Here is a 26,519-nt window from a genome sequence, read left to right as displayed (position 1 = left end):
GCATTTGCTCTCCGATTTTTACATAAAATGAAATTATGGATTATAAATTCAATCATTTTTTTATACATAGACGTTAAAAACCTATGGATTAACCGATTCAGCCGCGTTTTTTCTCATTGTAATGCCATTGAACACGTCTTTTGATCAGATTGACAGCTACGGTGGTAAGACGATCTCCCTAGAAGCTTTGTAAAGGTACGTGTTGTGATGACTGTATTTGCTTCCCCTGTCACGAGTCCGGATCACTCAGTGATGATACTATATACCTACATAATCTGTGGAGTCTCAGCTTTAATCGGATATATTGTATGTGCAGCTACGATAAGTAATAAGGGTACTTTTATCTTGAGTTCTGTGCCAATGTCCGTTAGCATTTTTCGCTCAGGGGTCATTTAGATGCTTCTTATGAGACTTGTGTTTTGTTTTGGTAAACATGGTTTGTATCGTCAGTTAGCTGAGATTATTTCCGTTAATCTGGTATAACACATTAATAGGTTCTTAAATATTAAGATCCCCTGAGACACAGTATCGTGAAATTTATGTTTTTTACATTACGTTTTTTATGAATTGAACAACAGAAAAATAATCGTTAGATTAGTCGACTAATCGATCAAATAATCGCCCGATTAATCGTTTTCAAAATAATCGTTTCCCCCCAGCACTAGTTGACAGCATCATCATCATCATCATTATCATCATCATCAAGTTCCTGGATCAGGGCCACTTTAGTACAACAAGTTCGCTGGACCAGTGAATGTTTTACATTTTATTAGGAAATAAAAACAACAGTTAGGCGAGTCCCAGCTCCCAGTCTGCTGGCCTCAGGTCAGCTGAGAGAGGTGTCTGTCAAACTGATGCTCCCCGTTACATGAGCGATGAAGCAGCGCAGCAGGTAGATCCCGCAGAAGTTCAGGGAGCTGTTGCAAAGACAGAGAGAGACTTCTGAATTATGGATGATTACAAAGAGACATTACATCCTCAGTTATTACTGCAAACAGCTCAATTGATTAACTAAGTTGATCTCTGTAAAAATGATGGATGGATGTTTTTGTTACATATGCTTTTTCCTCTTCTACTGGAGCGGTTTTACTGATTGTCTTATTCATCTGGTGAAAGGACAAACAACACAAGGCAGCCCGTCACGGTTCACTGTGTTCCTGATCTTCAGGGATCAACACAGTAGTCTATACTGCAGTGGAAGAGGAGTAGAAGCTGGTCAACATGGATGTAAACATTTCTGGATTTTAACTAGTTTAAAAATCTGCTTTGCAAATGTTTTGTGTAACATGACAATTCGAAAGAGACGTTAACAATAATGTAAGACTGAGTGACAAAACAAACAAATATAGAACCAATTGAGAATAAAAAACAACAATAATATTTTTGTCAAAAAGAGAAAGACAGACAGTGCCGAGAGTATATGTGGAACGAGATTTAGAGGAACCTACCATCTTAACACGTGAGCATGGAATTAATAAATTCACAACCGTCCATAAAACATTCTTAAAACCCACTATGTAACCAACACACTCTCACTCCCTGAACGTCCAATAGCGACGCTTGGTCAGGGTCCCGTGGCGTGCAGTTGGGACGTGCCAAGGCTCCTTCAGCTTCATAAACGGACGCAAAGAGCTTTCAACTGATTGCAATGTAGGGCTGTGCAATTAATCGTATTTTAATCGCGATTACGATTATGGCTTGCGACGATTATGAAAACAGCATAATTGACAAAATACGATTATTTTGCTGGGTGCGCTTTCGCCCCTCCCTAAAAGCCCACTCGGCCACGTGGGAGTGACATGTGTTGTGAGTGTTCAGCGCGAGCGAAGATGTCAGAACAAGAGCAGCAACTCGTTAAAAAGAAGGGTAAAACTATTTCCACTATTTGCAAGTACTTTGCCATTACATTTCACATCGCTAAAGATATGTGCCCAGTTAGCACTGTTAGCAACCAAGGCTTTAAGCAACTTGTCAACACGTTGGACAAGCGTTACGCGATGCCGTCTCTGTATTATTTCAGCAGGTCTGCGCTGCCTGCACTATATGACAAATGCCGTGGGGAAGTTGAGAGAGATGTGGCTTCAGCTGACTACTTTGCTACCACAACAGACCTATGGTCTAGCCCAGGGGTGCCCAACCAGTCGATCGCGAGATGTGTCTAAAAATAGAACAACAATATTCTGTTTTATCGTTAATGTCCTGTAACATAATCTTCCTGTGCCAGAATAATGCACTTGAACGCATCAAAGCTTTGTGATTGGCCGGCGTCACCCCATGTGTCGGAGCGTGGCTGAGGGTCTTCAGTACAGGTGGCAATATCGTCACCTGCCTGCGCTCATCTCTGAAACCAGACCATGTAAACAGGCTGGTGTTTCTTGCAAAAAATCTTTAAGAGATGACATGAGCAGCCCTACCAGCATTTGCCATGGTGGCCTAACATTTTTTATTTGGTCTTAAATTGTAGTTCAACATTTATTTCCTGTTACTTCTGGACCATGACGGTTGGCCAGCCTTCAACGTTTAACTGAGTGGAATATGTTGAATATGTTTTACCAAAATGTTGGCTATATGTTAAGGAGTGTTCAGTAGGTTGTGACTGCACTGCAACATATTTGATTTCATTTATTTTGGTCTAATTTATTTGTATTTATCATATTAATAATATATGTTTAGTATGGTTTTGGAAGTGCGCTCCAACATATTTGTTGATCTTGTTTATTGGTAAAATATTATTTGTTTTAAAGTTCAATAAATGGTCAATGAATAATCGTCAAAATAAATCGTGATATCAATGATTGACCCAAATAATCGTGATTATGATTTTTGCCATAATCGCACAGCCCTATTGCAATGTATTCCCATCGGCGGCGGTATTTGACGCTCATGGAAGCACCGCATACATTTATGTCGGCAGCTCTTAAAGGCAATGTGAGCGTCCATTCCCATTGGATAACGGAGAATTGTACACCCAGAAGTAAGAACTGTGGATTGATTTGACAGTGATATCTCCACTACTCATCAACTCAAAAGCACCAGATTACCTTTGTTAATGAAACAACATTGATAGGTTTAAATTGTGTACAATGCTTTTGTGTTTTTCCCCTTCAATTCTGAGAAACAACTTGTTTTCTCTGGGGCTGATTCTGTGAGCTGCAGCTGACCACGCCCCCCTGCAGGAGAGGGGAGTTGCCAGTTACTTTGGCATTAGGGCAGGGATATCTAGATACTTTCCAAGGTTTGACATCATGAATTGTGCTACTTTTAAAGCAAGCAGCGATGTTTTCAAATCTGTAATCAAAAAGCTCCTCAAAAACGCTATCAAAGCAGTTCCTGCCGTTGGTACGTTAGTTCAAACGGTAACAACGGACTATTTTTCTTAGCGGATGCATGTCAATTTAAATCAATACAACTATTTTTTAAATCAATAAAATCATTTTCTAAATCCATAAAAGCATTTCAATTAATATTGGGAGTCATGTCGTTACTTTGTCGAGAATGTGGTCATGTAATAAGCGGGATAATGTGCACATTGCATCATGTGCAGGGTTCTTACACCTTTTCCAAAGTCAAATTCAAGCACTTTTCAAGCATTTTCAAGGTGCATTTTCCAGCTTTTCAAGCATCTTACAACTGTTGTAAATTACATATTTATATACACATACTCAAATGATTATTTCCCTACCTCACATTAAATCAGATGTTCTTTATGCTATAAACGACCAAATGTGTGTTTCGTGATAGCCTTCTACACGAGGATGAAAAATTAAAGAAAATAAAACTAAGTTTAATATTTCAAAATGAGTGACCTATCTGTATGTCCCATATAACCTGTCTGAGCCAATATAAAACAATCAGCCAAATAACTTTTCAATACATTATTGATTACTATTTTTGAGGTACTTTTAGGTTGGCAGTAAACACAAGTCAGAGGTACATGGTGTACTTCTACTTTATCCGTCAATCGAGTTCGCTAATCAGCTAGCTAACGTTAGCTTAAACAAACATAACATGCAACGTTAGCCTAATCTAAAATGCTCTACTACGGCGTACCTTTCATGTGGCTCGTCAGCGCAGACTCTCGCATCGTTATTTTGGCAAACTTTGCAGGAGGCTACTCGTGGGCTTGACCCTCGTCTTAGCCATGGCTTGTATTTGTCTTCTGCTAGCCAACGCTCGTTGAAACTGCAACCTCCTGGCACACAGTCATCTATCACTCTCATCAGAAAGCCCAGGTCACACGTAACACAAACACTTGCAGGTCGCGCGCATAGCGCGGGAAGGCCGCAGCGGAGCTGTTTTATGTAGAAGCAAAGCAATTCTTTTCTTTTAATCTAAAAAGCGAACTATTCAGTCAGACAGCAATTTATTGTAAAAGTAAAGCATTTACATTTTCAAGCACTTTATCTCAATTTCAAGCACCATTCCCAAAATTCAAGCACTTTCCCAACCTTGAAAACACCACGTCAAATTTCAAGCATTTTCAAGGATTTCAAGCACCCGTACGAACCCTGAATGTGCCTTCATGCCGATCTAGATCCCTCCGCTTCGCGTCGGGCTCCTGATCAGCCTGTCGGTGTTCTTTTCCCCATAATGACCGCGTCGCTGCACATTATCCCTTATATATGATTATATAGAGTCATTATTCATTTGTTTTAAAGCAGGAGGCGCAAACGCTTGCCTCGGGGAGGGAGAAAAAGAGCCACAGCGGAGAATAAACAGAAGGGCAAACATGGCAACCATGCAAGGGAAGTCTTCTTCGCTGATTTTGTGGCAGACTACAGCGCCACTTACAGGCCTGGCATATGTACTACAGCGTCTCCAGCGCTTTCGAGCGGCAATGGCCGGCCGTGGCCCAACCTCTCATTCCCCTGATAGGTGGAGAATTGACCAATAGCCGTAGCGCCACCGTCCTGACGTCAGGACAGTGTTCAAATCTGGATCAGTCTATATCAGATCCGTTGCAGCCCCTTTTTTTTTAGATTTGGGTATAGAGGAAAAGAGAGTGGGTTGTGTTTTCTGAGACTTGGTGAGTTCCCTAGAACACCGGGGACACATATTCATGTATAAAAGACGTACAAAAGTGCATTTTGCATGATAGGTCTCCTTTAAATAAAAATCAGTAGGCGAGGCTGTAATTTCGCCAGCTGTTACTCTCATGAGCGAGGCAGAAAATAATAGTTTTATCATGCCAAAAAGCTGCTGTGTCGTTTATTGCACCTCAAACATTAAAACAAATCCAGAGTAACGTGTTTCTGTACTTCCTCTAAGAAGAAGATCTCTGTGCCGTTCAAATGACAGCGTTGGTTTCCCCAAAAGTGGGCGGGGCTGTAAAGTGACGTAGATTTTACTCATCTATTATTCAAAACCATTCTATTTATTCTAACGTAAATTACATGCCAGTGTTTTATCTTTTTATTACTTATATTTTTATTAGGGCTGTCAGTCGATTCAAATATTTAATCGCGATTAATCGCATGATTGTCCATAGTTAATCGCAAATTTAATCGCACATTTTTGATCTGTTCTAAATGTATCTTAGATGAATATTTTTCAAGTTTGTAATACTCTTATCAACATATGAGTGGACAAATATGCTTTATGCAAATGTGTATTATCATTTGAACAATGACAAATATTCTCATGAATATTAAACACAACAACCTCTGAACATTACAAATATTCGCCTCAATTCAACCTGGAACCTCTCTCATACAATACAAAGTGTGTGTGTGCGCGCGTGTGTGTGTGTGTGTGTGTGTGTGTGTGTGTGTGTGTGATGGATCGTTGGAGCTATGTGCAACTCAATGCATATGCTCGAACGGGAGCTGCCTGGACACTGCAATCATGTTGCGCACTATCCGTGCTGAGTGTGCTGACTTTTCGTACAATGTCCCACTGTCTGGCTTCCTGCATAAAGTCAAGTGCTCGGCGCAGTTGTCGGCGAAATGTCGCTCCTCTGTTTTAATTTAAACAGCTCCTTATATCCGTTAGCGCAGCTAGCTAGCACCAGATGCTAACAACAACAACAATACACGTAAGGTCTCTCTCTCGCTCGCTCGCGCCACACATACACACACCCTCCCGGTCCTCCCGATGGCCAGTCGCTGCCGGTGAGCGTGGAAGTGTGGTCTGCCGCAAGCGGACGGCAGGAGCGGGGCTGTCAGCATCAGCTTCTAGATGGTATTTTAAACTCAAGGACAAAAAATACACATGCGTTAATCGCGTTAAAATAATTAGTGTCGTTCATTTTTTTTTTGCGTTAATGCGTTATTAACGCGTTAACTTGACAGCCCTAAATGTTATACTTTATTTGCTATGAGTTATATCTGAAGCAAATTATGTTTCTGAAGATGTGTAGTCAATTCAGCCCTCAATAAATGGGAACTCTCATTACAGGAACAATACCGGAAACAGATGTAGGAAAGATCCTCAGCTCGCTGATTGGATGTTTTAGCTGCAATGCACGATTTTAAAGATATTACTGATTTTCTTTGAATATAAGAATGTAAATCCTGAGTTGAGAGAATAGTCAGGGGATTTGGGTGATGGGAGATACATCTATGGAATCAAAATGTCAATAGATTACCATTAAATGACGGATACCTTTCTGTCTGTGATGTTTTACAAATCAGATATTAATGTGTAGAAGTAAAACATGAGAAATAGTATAGCAATATCCTGGAAAATTATGTAAAAACATGAATAAAACCACATCTTCAGATGTTATACATACATAAGTGTCCTACACTAATAATACAAAGTTATTATTAGTATGCTGTGTGTACCTTGTGTGCACCGCCTAGTGGTTAAAGCACGTTAATGAATTATTTTTGTTGAATAATGTTATTTTTGTTGAATAATGTTATTTGATGAAAAACATATTAAGAGTTCATACTTTCATAGGGGGAAAGTAGAAGGTCAATGATAGAAATATATAATATAACAAATCAAGAAGATACTGTAAGTGATCTCTACAATAAAACAGTTTAGTGCAGGATGTACAAAGATATTAATATGAGGATGTGCAAAACAGACAAACTAATTAACCTTTATTAACACATTAAAGAATACTTTAATAGGTTAATGTCTTCTTTTAAATAAGAAAAAGCTTTGGGGGTATCTATCTACAGATAAATATTAAGCCTAACAAAGTACTTAACGTCTAATACAGGGGTGCCCAACCTTTTTTGAACCGAGAGCTACTTTTAAAGTTGCCAGTCTGCCGAGATCTACCAGTCCAAATAGAGAGGCGTAGCCATTACTGACAGCCTACTACCAGGTAAACAAACTTCTACTTGTATAAAACTGACCTTTGTACGATTAATACTTCATAAAATACTGCAGATCCTTTATTTTACCTCTTTATAATCTACACACATACAAGTAATTACCCTCTTAAAGAGCCTGTGACACGAGTTTCCCCCATCATCCAAACCCATCAATTTGAGTAAATATTGTCCCCTTGAAAACCGTTACTGAACTGATTTTGGATATTTGTACTTTGATAATGTTGACCATATTCTGGATCTTCTCGGGGATTCTTCAAATCCCGCCAAATTATGTGTGATGTCATTGTGGGCACAGCGCTCCAGCTGCACCGTTCAGGATCCCAGCATCTGCATGTAAACGCACGATGGCGCACACAGCAGCAAGCGATGACAGCGATGACAGTTTAATTTTGAACGTGTCTGAGAGCTCATATGAAGCTGAAGGATCGGTTTATGTTTTATCTGTTAGAAGTTTAGGAATTAGGTGCGTCAATATGGGCGATAATACGGTCATGTAGCCAGTGGTGGAATGGGACTAAAAATCAGCCCGGGATTCCCGACCGGCCCACTTCGGTACCGCTAGTAAATTGCAACGGGGGGAGTGGGGGATGTGCTAGTGACTTATCCGACCGGCCCACTTCGTTACCGGCCCATCGGGATTCGTCCAGATGGCCAGTCCGCCACTGCACCCAGCCCAGCCCACGTAAACTGTCAACGGGGGGAGCCTCGCTGCGGGGAAACGGTGGACCTAGTGTCCCGATCGGAGTGGGAATAATAATAATAATAATAATCATAATCCGTGCATTTTATCCATTAATTTCCCCAACATTGTGGTAAAAAAAAAAACACATGTTTAAAAGCATCGGTTTGTTTTTTCATCAGGAAATGCAGACCGGCTCAAACAAACGGTTTTTAATCATCCTCACGATCATTTAATCTATCATATGTTCGCTGAATTGACATGAAAGCACTAATAAATGTAGTTTAATCCACTTGAGTTTACAACTACAAAAATAATCGATTTGTTTTTATATCACATCCGACGGGAGGAAATTCAGCAGCTCTCACTACCGATTTTTAATCCTAATTTAATCATCATCTTCACCACGATCATTTATGTTTATGTTCGCCAAATTGACATGAAAGCACTGACAAATATGAATATACTGTAGTCAACTTCATTAAAACGTTATTAACGTGCCTAAACTCAGTAATTCACCACTTCTACGCATGACAACACACTTTGTCCGTGTTTGGCTCTCTCGCCGCACAGTGAAGCATTCCCGCATTGACGTCACTTCCGGCTTACCCCAAAACTTCAAAATGAGTCGAAGGAATTTCCCCTCGATGTTCGAAATTATTGATATTTATCGGAACGGTATTGCACCTTCTTTTTTAAACTGACGGTTCGAGATTACTAGTAGCCCAATATTTCATTGCACAGCAGTTGTTGGGAGGCTGTCACAGGCTCTTTAAGCCCCACGGACCTGGTTCCGGGGCCGAAATCGCGTCATTTGCAGGAAACAACGTCTAAGGAACCTTAATATTTAATACACTATGAATATTTTATATCCATATAACAGGAAAAAAATCATTTAACTGATCTTTTTCATTTAAAAAAAACACACACAATGCTAACAGTGAGCCTCTGAATTAGCCCGAGCGAAAAATGCTAACCTATTACTGCACCGAAAATCACTCCTAGCTCCCTTATTACTTATCCTAGCTGCACATCCAACACATCGTTTATGATCGTAAAGACACAGAATCTAACGGTGCCCACCTCAAGACTGAAAGATACAAACTTGCGACGTTATCAACAAAAATGTACATCAAAACATGTGGCGCTAGGTAGCCTACAACGCTAACATGGCTTACCTTGGTTTTGTCTGGTCAAAACTGGTCTTCAATGGCATTAAAACGATAACAACGATGCTGTAGTTAATCCATAGGTTAATATCCAATGTGTCTGTGTCCCCTTTGAAATGTTCTGATAATCTATAAGCAATAAAACTGCAATTCCGTTTTAAAATATCAGAGCAGGCCATTCCTACGCTCTGCAGGTAGATTGAATGCACAAAGACTAACCTTTTTTTTTTAACATGAGTGTGTGCGGGACGATTTCCCTTGGATTATATTGGCTCTAACGGTCAGAAAGAGATGTCACATGTCAAAATCGAAGAAGGGGGGCCAGAGATAAGGAAAATCCACCCAAATGGCCCCAGAAGAGGGTTTCTTTTTGCTAAATCTGTCTAAAAAGGTCAAATATCACTTGTTTTGCATCAATCTTGATACAGGGTACTTATTATATGTTGTACTTTGGATTCCTAAAGCTTTTAGTCTACCAACCCATCATCCAAGGTTAGTTTTCACTATAAGTACAAAATATTTTTTGGACGGACACTATAATTTACAGTTTTTTACCATGTTCAATCTGAATTTTCTTTCAAATAAAAAACATCTATATTGATTCTGACTTTTCTACATCCAACTCACAGGTTTATCATTACTTTGAGAAAAAGGATTATTAATTTAACCCTTTTAGAAGGGAAGATATGGTCATTTGTTCTGGGAATGTCATTTTCGAGCCTGAAACCTGAAAAACAGGCTTGGGGCTTAAGAGGTTTAACTAAAGCTACACAACAGTGTTGTTGATACAGAGTTGGAGTTTATTCACACGTCACATACTACAGTGGGTAATGTTTTCAAGAAACATTGAACAGTGCTGCCACAAATGACACAGGAAAAAAAGAAAAGACTCTGAACCCTTTCTTTGCCATTAAAATTAGGCTTACTAATAAGACAACTCAGATCTGAAGCTACACAGGAATCTGCAGCGATAAAAAAGACAAAATTAATAGAATCAAACCCTTTTTTTGTTGCATTTTAGTAGAGTATACAAATAAATGCCTTTAAAATAGGAAGCAAGCAACACTAGTTTCTTAACCTGAATTGATAATAGACTATAATCAATTTAAGTTTGCATTCTTATACCATTTTGTACAATAATTATAATGAATAAGTTCAAACAAACTAAAACTTACAGCTGATTAATAACGGTATCCAACTTGAGTTTTTATTATATCAAAAACCTGTTGAAATGCTACTGTTATTTTTACTGTCCCCAAAAAGCGTGTCGGCAGCATCCAGGAAAGCTTCTTTCACAACTTCGCCGTCTTTGAAAGACTTCATGTGTTTCGCAAGAACGTGACTGACACGATAAGATGCTATGGTAGCAGCCTTGCTCTTGTTGTTGGGCCTGGTGAAAATGGACTGCTGTGCATTTAGCGGTCCTATCAGGCCCCTCCCCTTTTGGGAGCGTAGGGCAGAATTAGGAGGGAATTCCGTCTCGTTGCGTTTGTGCACTGTTTTGAAATGCCGCTCCTAAATTACCCTTCTTCGATAAAGCCACGCTCGCATTGCAGATGAGAGACAGATGGATTTTGAATTGTAATAGATACAAAAATAATCATCCTCCCACTCGGAGTGAAAATTATATATTTTGGGCTTTTTTGCTTCTGTCATAATTGCGGTCTTGTGTGTGTGCGGACTGTCACTCCTGTTCTCACGGACAACGTCAGCGAAATAGTGCCCACTGCCCCCCAGCCACGCACACATGGGGTCACGCCGGTCACAAAGCTTTGGTGCGTTTAAGTGCATTATTCTGGCACGGGAAGATTATGTTATAGGACATTAACGATAAAACTGAATATTGTTGTTCTATATTTAGACACATCTCGCGATCGACTGGGAATCTCCCGGCGATCGACGCGATATTAGACCAGGGCACCCCTGGTCTAATAAGAAATGTGCAGAATATGACAGTTTAATGGTGGAGGTACACACACATATTGATAGATGTCTTATAATGCACTGTTGAGGAACCTGGGGGGGTCTGGGGGGGTCCGAAAACCAGGCAGTATCTGGTGTGAGGGGTAGGGTTAGGGTAATGTTGTGAATTGAGTGGCCTGTGTTCGTCGTCCATTACATACGCCTGCCCATACCATAACCCCACCACCACCATGGGCCACTCGATTCACAACATTACCCTAACCCTACCCCTACTCCTCACACCAGATACTGACTGGTTTTCGGACCCCCCCAATAAAGCAAAACTGCACGTTTTAGAGTGGCCTTTTATTGTGGCCAGCCTAAGGCACACCTGTGCAATAATCATGATGTCTAATCAGCATCTTGATATGCCACACCTGTGAGGTGGGATGGATTATCTCGGCAAAGGAGAAGTGCTCACTATCACAGATTTTTTCAGATTTGTGAACAATATTTGAGAGAAATGGTTATTTTGTGTATATAAAAAATGTTTTAGATCTTTGAGTTCATCTCATGAAAAATGGGAGCAAAAACAAAAGTGTTGCGTTTATATTTTTGTTCAGTGTATATACAGTTTTTAATTAACTATTAGTAGAGAATAACGAGTAATGAATATACTTTATAGAGATCTGCAGATAAATGTTTAGTCTTCTCAAGCACCAAATATCTCTCCTGATTGTTGGCACTTGACAATCACCTTCCCTGAATTTTACTCAGGTGTAACTAAAGTCTGATTTAAGGGTTGTTTATATTTCACATCATTAATCAGAATCTGCAAAGTAACGAACATAAATGTAGTGGAGTAAAAATACCAGGTTAACCTCTGAATTGTAGTGGAGTAGAATTACAAAGTAACAATGAGTATATATTAATGCTGCTCATTATGGATACAAGCGATTTTCACCCATTTAGTAATTACATGTTTTAAATGTTTACACACCAATGTGTTTCCTATTGCCTAAACCTCCAGGGCTGTACACAGTTTAATACTGGCAACTTCTAATTTTGGGAAAAACGAAAACGTCTTTTAAAACTACAATTCCCAGTAGACACGTCCCATAGAGAACATGTTGCGAAACACAACAGCCAGTATGTGTAGTTCTGGGGGGCGTTCAAGTCCAGTTTTGAATAGTCTGCCGTGGTTTCGTTCCATTTCAAAGAGCTTGACGCTCAACCTTGGCGCACTGCCACTCCAACATCCAATCCCAGAGCTTGAAGATTAATCACAGGGTTTGTCGCAAAGCGGACAGGAGTCGTCACAACAATAGCTGGGGATTGTGGGTAGTGTAGTCTCTTTGGCGCTCCACATTTCAGAGAAAACAAGTAGTTTCTCAGAATTGAAGGGGAAAAACACAAAAGCATTGTACACAATTTAAACCTATCAAAGTGGTTTAATTAACAAAGGTAATCTGGTGGTTTAGAGTTGATGAGTAGTGGAGATATCACTGTCAAATCAATCGACAGTAAGGAGAATACTTACTTCCGGGTGTACAATTCTCCGTTATCCAATGGGAATGGACGCTCACATTGCCTTTAAGAGCTGCCGACATAAACGGATGCGGTGCTTCCATGAGCGTTAAATACCGCAGCCGATGGGAATACATTGCAATCAGTTGAAAGCTCTTTGCGTCCGTTTATGAAGCTGAAGGAGCCTCGGCGCGTCACAACTGCACGCCACGGGACCCTGACCAAGCGTCGCTCCTGGATGTTTAGGGAGTGAGAGTGTGTTGATGTAACACTTGCACTTCTTTTGGCTAGCACTCATTGTACATCATAGGCTAAGGGGCGAAACATCTTCAAAAAATATCTAAACAGTTGAACAATCACTACAGAGCCATCCAGCTAGCCAATCAGAGCAGACTGGGCTCTGGTTTCAGACAGAGGGTGAAAAGAGGTGCTGCAGCACAGGCAGTATGAGAAAGATAAAGAGCTTTTTGAACATTAAAGTATGGAGACATGTCACAGTAGAGGCACAATACTGATATACACCTGGAAATGAGTGTAAATGTTTTTGCACGCACAGAGGGAGAAGATGCACATGGCTTTAATACCCACACACATAACTTGTTTGAGCTTTGTTTATGAACTAACATATCAAATCTCAGCAGCCTGATTGTAAAGTAGAGAACAAGCAGAATGACTGACCTGATCAGCAGTGGCTGGGGGTAGCAGCTCGTGGTGTTCCTTCTGACAGTATCCTGCAGACTCATCAGGTTCCTCAGCAGAGTTCCATTTCCAGGTTTGTCAATCTTAGTCAGCACCATCTGCACAGCGACATGTGACGCGTTACAATTCTACCCTCCAAAGAATAGAGCTCAGACTTAAAGGAACACAGCTCTGTCAGCAAACAGATACTAATAACAGAATCAGAATCAAAGAAAATTGGGTTTCCTAAACAGTTGCTTCATTTTAGAATGAATCAACTAACAGATAAATAAAATGTTGATACAAACATAAGAAGTTGAAGTAAAAAAAACAAGATTAAATGAAATAGTTATATATCAACATAAGAAGTTGATGCAAGAAAGATGTAAAAATAAAAAAATAAAATAAAGGTAGTAAAAATAAAAAATGTAAAAGATTAAATAAAAACAATAGTTATAGATAAGAAGTTAAAGTAAACATAGTAAAAGTGTACACATGTATACAGTAGGGATGGGAATTTGAAAGCAAATGTATATTTGAATATTCGACCCCCAAAAAAACCGAAATCACCATTGAACTGGTGATCACAGTTTGAACAGTTGACAGCTATAGGCCTAAAGCTTTCATGCTTAAAACATAACTTGGTTTTTAAGAAAGAGGGATCATACACGAACAACATAACGGGTTAGGGTAACGTAACAGAGATCAACAACCTATAACAGGGCCTATGCACAGAATGCAGCTATTCAATACTCATTCTTGTTTAAGAATATGAGCATGTCTACATGCTCAGGGGAGAGGGTCAATCAGGCCAGCTGTAGAGAAGACCCTCTCAGCTGGAATCTGGGCATAAGATGAGGTTTGAGTCTGCGTGATCTGCGTGTAGGGAGGGGCAGCAGCCATATCATTAGCTAGAACTAGCTAGATCTGATGGATTTGGACATAAACACGAGTGAAGTATAACCGGACGCGTGAGAGAGAGATCAGCACCTGCAGCTCTGCCCGCTGTGAGGGACCGGTGAGCGGAGCAAAACACACCTTTAGACCTAACACACTTAGCTATGGCACTGTCGTATACATTGAATAATTCCATTTAATTATATGTAATCAACTTAGGCATCACTCCCAAAAAAAAGAAAAATAATTACAATAAAAATATTCTCATATTCGAATACCTGAATTATTTTGAATATTCTATGAAACGTTCCCATCCCTAGTATACAGTTGTTATCTGTAATAACAGATACTAATGTCTAAATCCACAGCTAAAATGACTGAGTTATTTAGCTTTAGACATCCCCCATAGACTGACTATATTATTAGTTTGCATCTATTCCATTCTATTGAACGCTGAGAATTACTGAACAGATTTAAATTGATCCATTTAAAACTCGTCATTTGGTACCTCATAATGTAACGAGCTGCTGTTAATTATGCTCTGCATCGTATCCATACCATAGCCACAGGAGAGCAGAGCTACAACTCTTTCTGTTCACAGCAGCTGACACAGCCTTAATAATGGTCCAAGTGTTTAACAACCAGAGAGCATGAATAATTGACTGCAGAGAGCGGGGGGGGGGGGCTTCATTATAATGCTCAGAGGGGACAGCAGTTTTGAATAGCTGAGTGAGAGCGCTCAGCATTAACTCACTGTGGACATAATGATAAGGGTCTGTAAGAGATATGAGTAAAATGTGAAGAGGGGGGGGGCTGGTTAGCATTAAAGGGAGAGTTCAGATAGTATGAATGGTTAAATGAATCAGTGTATCTACTACAGTAGTGTACAGATAGTGCATGTTTGTAGAAACAGACAGGAGTACAATGCTAATTAAACAACAAGAACTGTGCGAAGACAAATGAAGAAACAACTTAATGAAACACTGCATAAACGAAACGCTGCAAGAAGCTCACAACACAATGGAAACAGGGACACTAAAAAGTGACGCACACAGCTGGGACCGGAGCAATTGGTGACGTTCGGGCATCATAAAGTTGGCCTACTGCCTCTGTCACCTACAATGTTTTATGGGTTTATTTAAATAATGTGATCACATGATTCCCTCCTATGTCATTGCAGAATGTTTTGGGGCAGTTTTCAATGGGAGAGCTCATGCCATCTGATGCGGTGCACACCCACGGTCTCGTTTCAGAGCACAACAGTTTTATGTGCGGCCGCTACGAGCACTTCAGGTAGAAATTCAACATTTCAGGAAAGAGCTTGTGACATCACTGTATACATTGGAGGAGAAGCTTGTTTTTGGCTCATAACAAAGACCAAAAACGTGTTTCTTTCAGCAGACCTGTCGAGTGCTGTGCTTTTATCTCAGTACACTGATCGCTCTGGGGGTTTCTGACTGAGCGCTAAAGCTCATTTGAACAAAGTGTGAGAGCAAGCATCTTCAGGTTGTGCTTATGGTGAAAAAAACAATGTCAAACAAATAGTGAATAGCTCAACGAGATAATAAAAAGGAACTATGCTAGTCGGTCGTAGAACAGCGGTGATCGGTTGTCAAGATATATGAAGGATAGAAAGCTCTCTCCACGCCATGAAAACAAAAAGAAACGAATAACCCAGCATCCCCGACAAGTCTTTTTGGTGTCTGTGTAGTCCTGCATCCTGAGTCGTGGCTGTTGCTGTGGTCCTGCTGCCTGACGCTCACCTTACTACTTCTCTGATGAGCCAGAGGATTGTTGACATCCTCCTGGATCCATCTTTATCTTCTGAATAGACACATTATGTTTTCTAGAGTTTGGTCTACATATGTTGCAAATGTATTATCTCTTTGATTTCCACACGGCATCTATTGCACGTCTGTCCGTCCTGGGAGAGGGATCCCTCCTCTGTTGCTCTCCCTGAGGTTTCTCCCATTTTCCCTTTAAACTGTGGGTTTTCTCCGGAAGTTTGTCCTTGTCCGATGTGAGGGTCCAAGGACAGAGGGTGTCGTATTCTGTATAAACTGTAAAGTCCACTGAGACAAATGTAGAATGTGCGATATTGGGCCATATCAATAAACTTTGATTGATTGATTGAACACAGGGCCTAATGGCATGTTTCCACTGCAGCGGGTAGCTCGCTTTAAGCGTGCCGAGCCGTGCGGGGCCCGTTTTTGGATGCGTTTCCACTTGGCCTAGTTTTGGCCCGGGGCTACTTTTTCACCTTTTTTCTGGCCCGACTAAATCGTGGTTCTAGGGCCAGGAACAACCAGGCTGAGTCGGGCTGAGTATGCTAAACTAGAGAGAGAATCGCTGGCAAGGGGGCTACAACTACAACAAGATGAACATATTTGACCGTGATTTAATTTTAATACACGTTTCTAAATGATGCCGAAGTAACAACATACTGATACCGGTTAGTAAAAACCATGAATTAATGCTTTGACAAGTCTGCAGACAGACGGCAGGCGAAAAACCTTTAAAATGCGTGTTTTCTAAACGGAGCTTGGCTAAGCTAACGTTATATATGCTCCGACCGTCCACACTCACAACAACGGCCTATACAGACATAAATAAACCAGCGACTATATTCACCATGACACAGACAGTCTGTGGTTTGTACTTGTTTAACTTTTGTCTAGTTTCTGAACAGATATGAGGAGCTGTGAGCTCTGAGTGCTAAGAGCTAATGGCTGTGTTGTTTTTCTGGGGCTCTCATTGAAGATGACGTCACGGCTCCGCCTACACTGCGTTACTATAGTAACTACCCCAGTTCCTAAACTGTAATGGAAGCGCAGCATTAAAGTGAGCCGGGCCTAATAAGGCCTAACCAAACCGAGCGAGGCCTGCAGTGGAAACGCGCCATTAGAGTGCTACCACAAGCTTACATTCAGTCCGTTTTCATCCCACAGTTTGGGGCAGACGTAAATGCAGTGATGGTCTTTGATGGTTTCCAAACAAAACCTAGTGCAGTTTGCATTGAGAACCTAGTTTGATCCAAATGCAGAAGGTGAACTAAACGCTGTTGTCTGTCAGCAATATTAGAATATTACATCAGCATATTACAGCCTGGAGCTGCTCAAAGTCTCTGTGGCACGCTCTCCGTGTGACTACGTTAGATGATTCCCGTGTTTACATTCGAACCAACTCTCACCACACAACATGCCACACACACAACTGCTATCAGGCAAGTTTGTAAATAAGTGTGTGTCACAGTGATGCAGCATTTATGTAAGTGTTTTATGGCAGCAACAAGGGATTATTGTCATTATTGATTTATCTATCAACCGTACAAATGTTTGGCATGGTGAAAACTGCTCATCATACGTTCTCAAAGTGATCTGTTCAAATGTGTCTTTTCCGGTTCACACACGTTGCATATCGCTATGTTATTGTCTTTTTCGGACACCTTGAAAAACTGCCAGACCGGTGAAGCCATTTTGGCGAGCTTCTTTTGCCGCGCACAGAGAAAGGTTTCATGTATTTTGCGTCATCTGATCGGCCTTTATAGAGAGCACCGATCACACTAAGAGTGAATATCAGCCGATAATGACCGGCAGCCGATCGATCGGAGCATCCGTACAAAACATTCACAGTTGAGAAGTTAGAGCTAGAGATATTGGGCTCTTCCCTCCCCCAACCCCCCCCAAGTTGTGTGTGTGTGTCCTACCACGTATGGACGTCTGATCTCCTCACACATCTCCATGGCGATCAGGTCGGCCTGCTGCAGACCAACGCTGCCATCGACCAGCAGGAAGGTCCTCACCAGACTGAGGAGACAGAGATAGGACAACGAGCAGGAAGTGACTGATCAGTTCTTATTAAGGTCCTTTAAGGTTATTAAAATAAGAACATTAAAATCTCCAGATTGGTTAGTACACTAGAAAAGTACTCCGTTCCCTTTGGATAAAGTATCATTCATTTTCTTAATATACAGGGTCTTAAGTGGTCTGCTCATCATTGCTACAGAAACTGTAATCCAGATATGAGAGCTGCATTATTACAGCGCCACCTTGTGGAGCAGGTCACAGTCCACAGGTGGAGCAATCCGAAGAAAAGTGAGATCTTTGAAACGTATGGTAGCAGGCCTGATATTACAGATATCCCTCTGCCAGTCATGGGAAACACAGAAACAGACCTCATAAGCATAACATCTATTTGCATGCAGATTTCTCCCAACAGGGTTGTGCAAAATACAACTGGAAAAGTGCAGAAATGTAACTAAGTGTATTTCCCTCTGTACTGTAATTTAGTACAACTTTGCTACTTCATTCTTCTTCTCCATAAGTACATAAGTAACATGTTGTATTTCTTACTGTATCTATCCGACAGTATACATTTACAAATGGGTATTTAACATATTACAACATTTTCTATTATTATTTAAAAAAAAGGTAACTACCTAACCTTTTGACAATGCATCATAATAGCTGCATGATAAAAAGAAATAGCTAACTGCATAATAATAATAATAATAATAATAATAACAACAAAAATACGTTAGTTCTGCAGATGGAAATGAGCTTTTAGTTTTAATCTGGCACATAGCACATTTTCTCTCTTTGAGATTAATGTCATTTTATGTATAATCCCAGATCAATAAAGACATAATAATTAACTATATTTGTAATATGTTAAATACCCATTTGTAAATGAATGCTGTCAGATAAATATAGTAAGTAATACATCATATAACATATGTACCCCTGAGAAGTATGAATGAGGTTTATTCTTACTTCTCTCTGATGAAAAGGTACGGCTCCACCATATCCACAAAGTCTTTGGGCGATCTGTGTCCGTACCCCGGCATGTCCACGATGGTGAACGCTCTGCCCACCTGGAAGAAGTTCATCTTCTTAGTGTGACCCTGAGGAGGAGAGAGAGAGAGAGAGAGAGAGAGAGAGAGAGAGAGAGAGAGAGAGAGAGAGAGAGAGAGAGAGAGAGAGAGAGAGAGAGAGAGAGAGAGAGAGAGAGACAAACGCTCAGGAGACGGCAAGGAAACACAACTTTAAACTAGACATTACATTTAGCTGACGCTTTTATCCAAAGAGACTTACAATAAGTGCGTTCGACCAACAAAATACAACCTTGAAGAAAACAGAATCATATAAGTACATCAGGTTTCATAGAGCAAAACATTTCAAGTGCTACTCAACTGGCTTTAGATAAGCCAGCCCTTTATTAGTATATAAGTGCTTTGTTAATAGTTCTAACGCTCGAAGTGGAGTCGAAAGAGATGAGTTTTCAGTCTGCGCCGGAAGGTGTATAAGCTATCTGCTGTCCTGATGTCAATGGGGAGCTCATTCCACCATCTTGGAGCCAGGATAGCAAACCCACGTGTTTTTGCTGATGGGAACTTGGGTCCCCTTCGCAGTGAGGGTGCAGCGAGTCGTTTGGTTGATGCAGAGCGTAGTGCACGCGCTGGGGTGTACGGTTTAACCATGTCCTGGATGTAGGAAGGGCCAGATCCATTCGCAGCACGGTAAGCAAGTACCAGTGTCTTGAAGTGGATTCTAGCAGTTACCGGAAGCCAGTGAAGGGAGCGGAGGAGCGGCGTGGTGTGGGAGAATTTAGGAAGGTTGAAGACCAGACGAGCCGCTGCATTCTGGATGAGCTGCAGAGGTCGGATGCAGGTATCATGACAAACCAAAGAGAGGAATCACACACTTTAAATCACACTGGTGATGTGTGTGAGGCGCTGGATTTCAATTTAGTGTAATGCAATGTTACACTAATATATGTTCCATCTGATGAGCAGTGTGTCATTGTTATTAATATGACTATTTCTAAGAGTCCCAAAGGCATTTCCAACAATGCAAACATTTTAGGTTAAGAAATAAAGAAGCATAAAATTGGTCAAATTAAATCAGACACAAGGAAACAAATGTATGTTAGTCATAGGGCTGTGCGATTATGGCAAAAATCATAATCACGATTATTTGGGTCAATAATTGATATCACGATTATTTTGACGATTATTCATTGACCATTTATTGAACTTTAAAACAAATAATATTTTACCAATAAACAAGATCAACAAATATGTTGGAGCACACTTCCAAAACCATATAAACATATATTAATATGATAAATACAAATAAATTAGACCAAAATAAATTAAATCAAATATGATGCAGTGCACTGTCACAACCTACTGAACACTCCTTAACATATAGCCAACATGTTGGTAAAACATATTCAACATATTCCACTCAGTTAAACGTTGAAGGCTGGCCAACCGTCATGGTCCAGAAGTAACAGGAAATAAATGTTGAACTACAATTTAAGACCAAATAAAAATGTTTAGGCCACCATGGCAAATGCTGGTAGGGCTGCTCATGTCATCTCTTAAAGATTTTTTGCAAGAAACACCAGGCTGTTTACATGGTCTGGTTTCAGAGATGAGCGCAGGCAGGCGACAATATTGCCACCTGTACTGAAGACCCTCAGCCACGCCCCGACACATGGGGTGACGCCGGCCAATCACAAAGCTTTGATGCGTTCAAGTGCATTATTCTGGCACAGGAAGATTATGTTACAGGACATTAACGATAAAACAGAATATTGTTGTTCTATTTTTAGACACATCTCGCGATCGACTGGTTGGGCACCCCTGGGCTAGACCATAGGTCTGTTGTGGTAGCAAAGTAGTCAGCTGAAGCCACATCTCTCTCAACTTCCCCACGGCATTTGTCACATAGCGCAGGCAGCGCAGACCTGCTGAAATAATACCGAGACGGCATCGCGTAACGCTTGTCCAACGTGTTGACAAGTTGCTTAAAGCCCTGGTTGCTAACAGTGCTAACTGGGCACATATCTTTAGCGATGTGAAATGTAATGGCAAAGTACTTCCAAATAGTGGAAATAGTTGTACCCTTCTTTTTAACGAGTTGCTGCTCTTGTTCTGACATCTTCGCTCGCGCTGAACACTCACAACACATGTCACTCCCACGTGGCCGAGTGGGCTTTTAGGGAGGGGCGAAAGCGCACCCAGCAAAATAATCGTATTTTGTCAATTATGCTGTTTTCATAACCGTCGCAAACCTTAATCGTAATCGCGATTAAAATACGATTAATTGCACAGCCCTAGTTAGTCATTTAAATTAAAACAAAGATATACAAGTAAACTCTGACCAAATAACTAAACAATACTTTTGAACTTTTTAGGGAGTGAGGTTCCACACACAGATGACCCTTCATGTATAACAGAGCTTTAGCCTTACATTATCAACAGAATAATAAAGGAAAGAAACACACGGTGCATTGTGGGTACTCACAGGGGTTTTGGACACTCGGACCTCTACCTCCGGAGTGAGGGAGAACAGAGCTCTGATGAGAGAGGATTTGCCCACGTTGCTCCTGCCGATGAAACACACCTGGAGATAAACACAAGCTGCTTTATTTTGAAATATTGTGTTAAATTACATTACACTGTGATAATGATAGTGGAGGCGTGTGGTGCAGTGGGTTGTGTGTTGGTGTTGTGATCAGCGGGTCACAGGTTCAAACCCCACTGCAGTCAGCAAGTCGTTGTGTCCCTGAGACACTTCACCCCAAAGTGCTCCTGTGGGGATTGCCCACAGTATTGAATATGTAAGTCGCTTTGGATAAAAGCGTCTAACAAGTGACATGTAATGTAATAGTGACTCAATGACATGCAGGCTATTGGAGGAACGGATTACATGTGACAGGATTAGGTCATCAGGATACAAACAATGTTAACTGTATTCCATTACAGGTACATACAAAATCTGATTACTGTTTCATTTCCATAAATTAGGGATTTCTAGCAGGATTACATTGTTAGTCAACACTAAAAAGAGCACATAGTGTTTGTTGTAAAGGATCAGATGTTCTCTCTTCTCTGTGAGCTGTACTGTTCTGTAGGCTAACTTTAAGAGTGAGTCTATACGCCTACTGCCTGAGTCTGCTTTATGGTTTTCACTTTCTTTGCTCTAAACCAAACTTGGTCTCCTGTGTGGGCGTGACCTTTCCACAGTCACATGGGGTCGGCCAAAAATAACCATCAGGCCTTTTTTTTTTTTTACGGAGGATATGTGGCAGAGAAGTGCCTATATGTTCATACACAAGTGTGTGTGAGCTGAACTGTGTGTATTAAACTAAAACGGAGCATTTTCTGTCACCTCAGATTTTATTTTAAACTGTAATATGTGCTCATGTGTTTCAGTGTTGGTGTATAGCCGCTGCCTGAATATGCCTCATGAAAGGCAGGGTTTCCCGTCAATACAAATCTCTGAGCGACAGACAACAGACAATTAACCCCCCTCGCTTATCCAATAATAACTGTTGGCCCACTGTGGCAAAATCAGACCAATCACTTTGAAAAATAACGCTTTTGATTTTGGGAGAGATGCTGTTCTCTATAAGGCTGAGTTGCCTCTTAGCGAGACGCTCAGCTGCTCAGCAGTGGTCAGGTTTGATGTAAAGGGCTTTTATTGTGAAAGGTAACAACAGGAGTTGTGATTCTCCTGTGTGCCTTGTATGGCAGCCGTGCCTCTGTATGGATGTGTGTGAATGGGTGAAAGCTGTCCTGTACATGTTGAAACACTTTGAGGGGTCTGGAAAGCACTACATAGATGCAGTCCATTTACCATCACCTGCTCTGACTGTGGGGGGGGGGGGGGGGGGGGGGGGGGGGGGGCTCATCACTCACTCAGACAGACAGATGGATGCAGGGAGCTCACATACATCATCAGTGACAGAGCGGAGAGGGGGGGGTGACTGAGCCCCCGCTGTCCTACCAACACTGTTCCATTCTGACGCCCCCCCTGAACACCACTGTCTGTAAGGTTACATATCTGCTCATGCATCATCAGCTGTCAACTCATGCTTCATTATGTATGAGGCTGCAGAGACATTACGCTTCCTTGTTCACACACTGAGTGTCCACGTTTCGAGCTGAGGAGGGACAATGTGAACCAGCATGGTTGTCACCAACAATCCTTTTTTGTCTGTCTGTCAGCAGGATTGCTTACATTTTTGTAGCGGATACACATATTATGTTTCACTCTGTGCTGCGTTCATGTGTCATAAGAACATCCAGAAATGGAGTTCCCCTGACATGTACAACTCACCTGGACGCCCCCTGAATTCAGAAACACAAGTCAAACTTGCTGGTCTTAGCAATAAAACAAAACACATCTGTGTGGTTTCCACTTAGGATACGAAGCTAAGGAGCACAACAAAGTGAGGTCTGTGCTCTCAGAGACATATGAAGGCTTTTACGCTAGAGTTTGGGCGCTTTTTACAACACTTGTTCATTACAGAATAACTGCACCTGTGTTTGATGTGCCTCTGACATGGACTAATGCAGTTTGAGGAATGCAAATCTGAAAGTGACACAACATCTGCTCATGGTGGACACAGAGCATAAGAGAACACAGGGTAATCCGACTATCAATTCATCAACATCATGATGTAAGAAAATGTCCTTGCATGTGCAATCAATTTGAATATTTTTGTAATTGTATTTACAGTTTAACTTTATCAGATGAAGGGGAGATTTGCGAGACCCGGGGTACATTCTTCACTGCCTGGCTTCTTCAAATAACTATTTGTTGCACACCGCCACAGCATCATGAATTATTGAAATGGTAGCTTACACAAACTCTCTTTGTGTACCCTTTAATAAGACACCTGCATGTGAACAACACAAGGGTTGTTGGGAGGAGTTGCTTTAGGTTAGGCATGAAAAACAACCAGGAAGTGTGTGGGAGGAGTCCATGGGTTTGAATGTACCAGATGCCAAAAGACTGCACAGCTGGGGGGATAACAGTGAGAGGGGGCTGCCCACTGACCTCTGGTGGCTTCAGGACAGGAACATGGTCCAACCGCTCTGCAGAGATGCGGTAATCGATCTTATGAGACGGCGAGGAGAGGAAGAGAGTTTCTGCTTTCGTCATGTCCTCCACGCTGGGATGGAAGTGCTGGAACTGAGAGCGGTCCACCGACCTGAAAGAGGCATTCCATTTCACTTTATACAAATCACATTCAGGGGAGATGAAGGAAAACATGGGGAGAATCATCTAGTCAAACATCCCAGATGCAGTCGTTCAAAGTAACAAAGTACATTTACTAGGTATTGAACGTTGGTACTTTTGACATATTTGTACCTTACTTATTTCCATGTTATGCTGCTTTTTTCTTCTACTCCACTACATGTACTTTAACACAGTTACGTTGGACGTATGACAACATGGTACAATGCAGTACTACTAATCTGCACGGTATTTTCAGTACCTACATTTAGTCCACATTGAGAAAACTGCAATACTAAAATGCTGTTACTTACATGTGTAAAGACAGGATGATACAATAACCATAACAATAATATACTGTCAAAAGATCCCTTCTGTTAAACATGTACTTTTGATACTTTACCAACATTTAGCTGATAATTCTTCTGTATTTGATGTTATTATCAAATGGGTCATTTTACACGCTGCACTCAAGCCTCTGCTATAATGAAGAGACAAAGGTAAAGAGTGCACTCTACGTATATGTTGATGCTAATGCTTTTCAAAGGTTTGAATGTCCGATGCACATGCGCTACAGCGTAGACATGGCCATTCAATTCTTCTGACCCGAGCTCCTCCAACGATGCAACATATATAATAAAATACAAAAAAACTAATACAAAAATAGTGCAAGAAGTCTATATACACGTAAATAGAATATGATATATACAAGAAAAGAATGTCAAATTAAATATTGTACAGTAAGACGAAATTCGATAAGGTTTATTACGGTGATAACTATTTAGATAAATAAGTCGATTTTAAGATGACAAACAGATGAATGTTTATCACTCACTTTTGTACTTTTACTTATGTAACATTTTGAAATCTGGACTTTTACTTCTAGTGGAGTATTTTAAGACGATAGTATTTGTACTTTTACTTAAGTAATGGAGTACTTCTTCCAACACTGTCTGGATGTGGACAGAAAATACAGTACCTGTCCAGGTAAGGCTCCACCTGACTGAAGGGGTAAAGTAAGCTTTGGACTTTCTTTGGACCAAGCATTCTGACATTCTGGACTGAAGCCAGTTTATGGAGCCTCTGCCGGGGGACAGAGCACAGCTGTGTCCCAGGAAGAAGCCCCCGGGACGGGAGGAGACAGATCATGGTCCCTGCGGTCAGACCTGCCAGCAGCTGAGGAAGGACAAGGTGTTAGTGAAGCCTCGTTAAAGTAACCAAGTAGATTTACTCAAGTACTGTACTTGAGTAAATGGTGTGCTTTTACGCCTACATATATCTAATACCTTTAGTTACTTTACAGATCTGGATGAATGATGTGAAATCTAATCAAGTGTTAAATCAGACTTTAGTTCCACCTGGAGTAAATCCACCAGCTACCCTGCAGTATACAAAGTCATTCAGACTAGCTGCACCTTTACCAGCTTTGAGAACACTTTCATGATCAATCATTATAAAACATATCATATATATTATTCTGAGATGGACCAATCTGCACAATTAATACTTTTACTGTCGCTACTTTCACTATATTTTGATGATAATACTTTTGGACTTTTACTTGAGTAACATTGTAATGCAGGACTTTTACTGTAACAGAGTATTCCTACACTCTGGTACTACTTATTTTTACTTACAAGATCTGAGTACTTATTTAGCTTTATTATGTATTATACTGAGCTATAATAACTACTACAGCATTATACGAAATACATATCTGCATTTCTGCATTTGAATTACATGTTCAATTTATTTTAATCCCACGCATTTATAAAGTGTTACATGAAAGTATTCCCGTATGATTAGCACGTTAGCAAAACATCACCGTTACATGTAACAGTGAGGTTTAACACGTCACAGGGGTTACTGTCTCCACTTACCTGAGGGTCAGTACTAACATCACTAATACACTAACAATGAAGGCAGGTTTTGCTGCAACTGAGCGTTATTTAATGTAAAAAGATGACTGACTTTGACCATTTGTTTTCCTCCATGTTGTGTGCAGTGCTTAACTGAGTTCGGCTGGAACAACCGTACTTGAGTAAAGGTTCCGCTGATTCGTTTTTTTAATTTAATAAAGTATTTTGTTATTTATTGACTTATTTATTTGATTTTACAACTGAAATAAATTAAAATGAAGATTTTTTTTAAATAAAAACAAAAAACTTGACAGAAAAAATACAATATATTATTGTTTTTATTATAATGTATTAATATTGTTACTTTTATTATTATTATAAATATAAAACAGGATCAGAATTCCTTTATTCGTCGAGGGGAAATGTACATTGGTACAGCAAAGTATAGATAGAGACAACAAATAATACAACATTATTAGTTAAAA

The 26,519-nt window shown here is 40.6% G+C and overlaps 1 protein-coding gene across 4 annotated transcripts; it reads right to left on the bottom strand.

The window, feature by feature from the left end:
• Positions 1-751: 751 nt before the first annotated feature.
• Positions 752-26,202, bottom strand: gtpbp8 (GTP binding protein 8 (putative)). Of its 4 annotated transcripts, none has more exons than XM_034241355.1 (8): positions 26,147-26,202; positions 25,155-25,351; positions 23,996-24,149; positions 21,455-21,553; positions 18,914-19,044; positions 17,848-17,947; positions 13,245-13,363; positions 752-917 (listed from the first exon to the last, which is right to left on the bottom strand). In XM_034241355.1, the coding sequence occupies exons 1-8, from the start codon at positions 26,153-26,155 to the stop codon at positions 827-829; spliced, it is 900 nt and encodes a 299-aa protein (XP_034097246.1). In that variant the 5' UTR covers positions 26,156-26,202; the 3' UTR covers positions 752-826. The 4 variants fall into 4 exon arrangements, with proteins under 4 accessions (XP_034097246.1, XP_034097247.1, XP_034097248.1 ...); XM_034241356.1 differs by having other exon boundaries at positions 26,056-26,189; XM_034241357.1 differs by having other exon boundaries at positions 25,155-25,329; positions 26,056-26,174.
• Between the last annotated feature and the right edge of the window lie 317 nt (positions 26,203-26,519).

This window comes from Gymnodraco acuticeps, unplaced genomic scaffold (genome assembly GCF_902827175.1).
Source record: "Gymnodraco acuticeps unplaced genomic scaffold, fGymAcu1.1, whole genome shotgun sequence".
Classification (NCBI taxonomy): domain Eukaryota; kingdom Metazoa; phylum Chordata; class Actinopteri; order Perciformes; family Bathydraconidae; genus Gymnodraco; species Gymnodraco acuticeps.
Note: the sequence above shows the minus strand (reverse complement) of the source record. Positions and strands in the feature narration are given on the sequence as shown.

Bases quoted from the DNA above. Each gene is read 5' to 3' on its own strand.
- gtpbp8 (XM_034241355.1), bottom strand. The intron at 19,045-21,454 runs GTGAGTACCCAC...TCTCCTCCTCAG, and splicing joins TCCGAGTGTCCAAAACCCCT to GGTCACACTAAGAAGATGAA. The intron at 918-13,244 runs GTCAGTCATTCT...TCTTTGCAACAG, and splicing joins CCCCAGCCACTGCTGATCAG to CTCCCTGAACTTCTGCGGGA.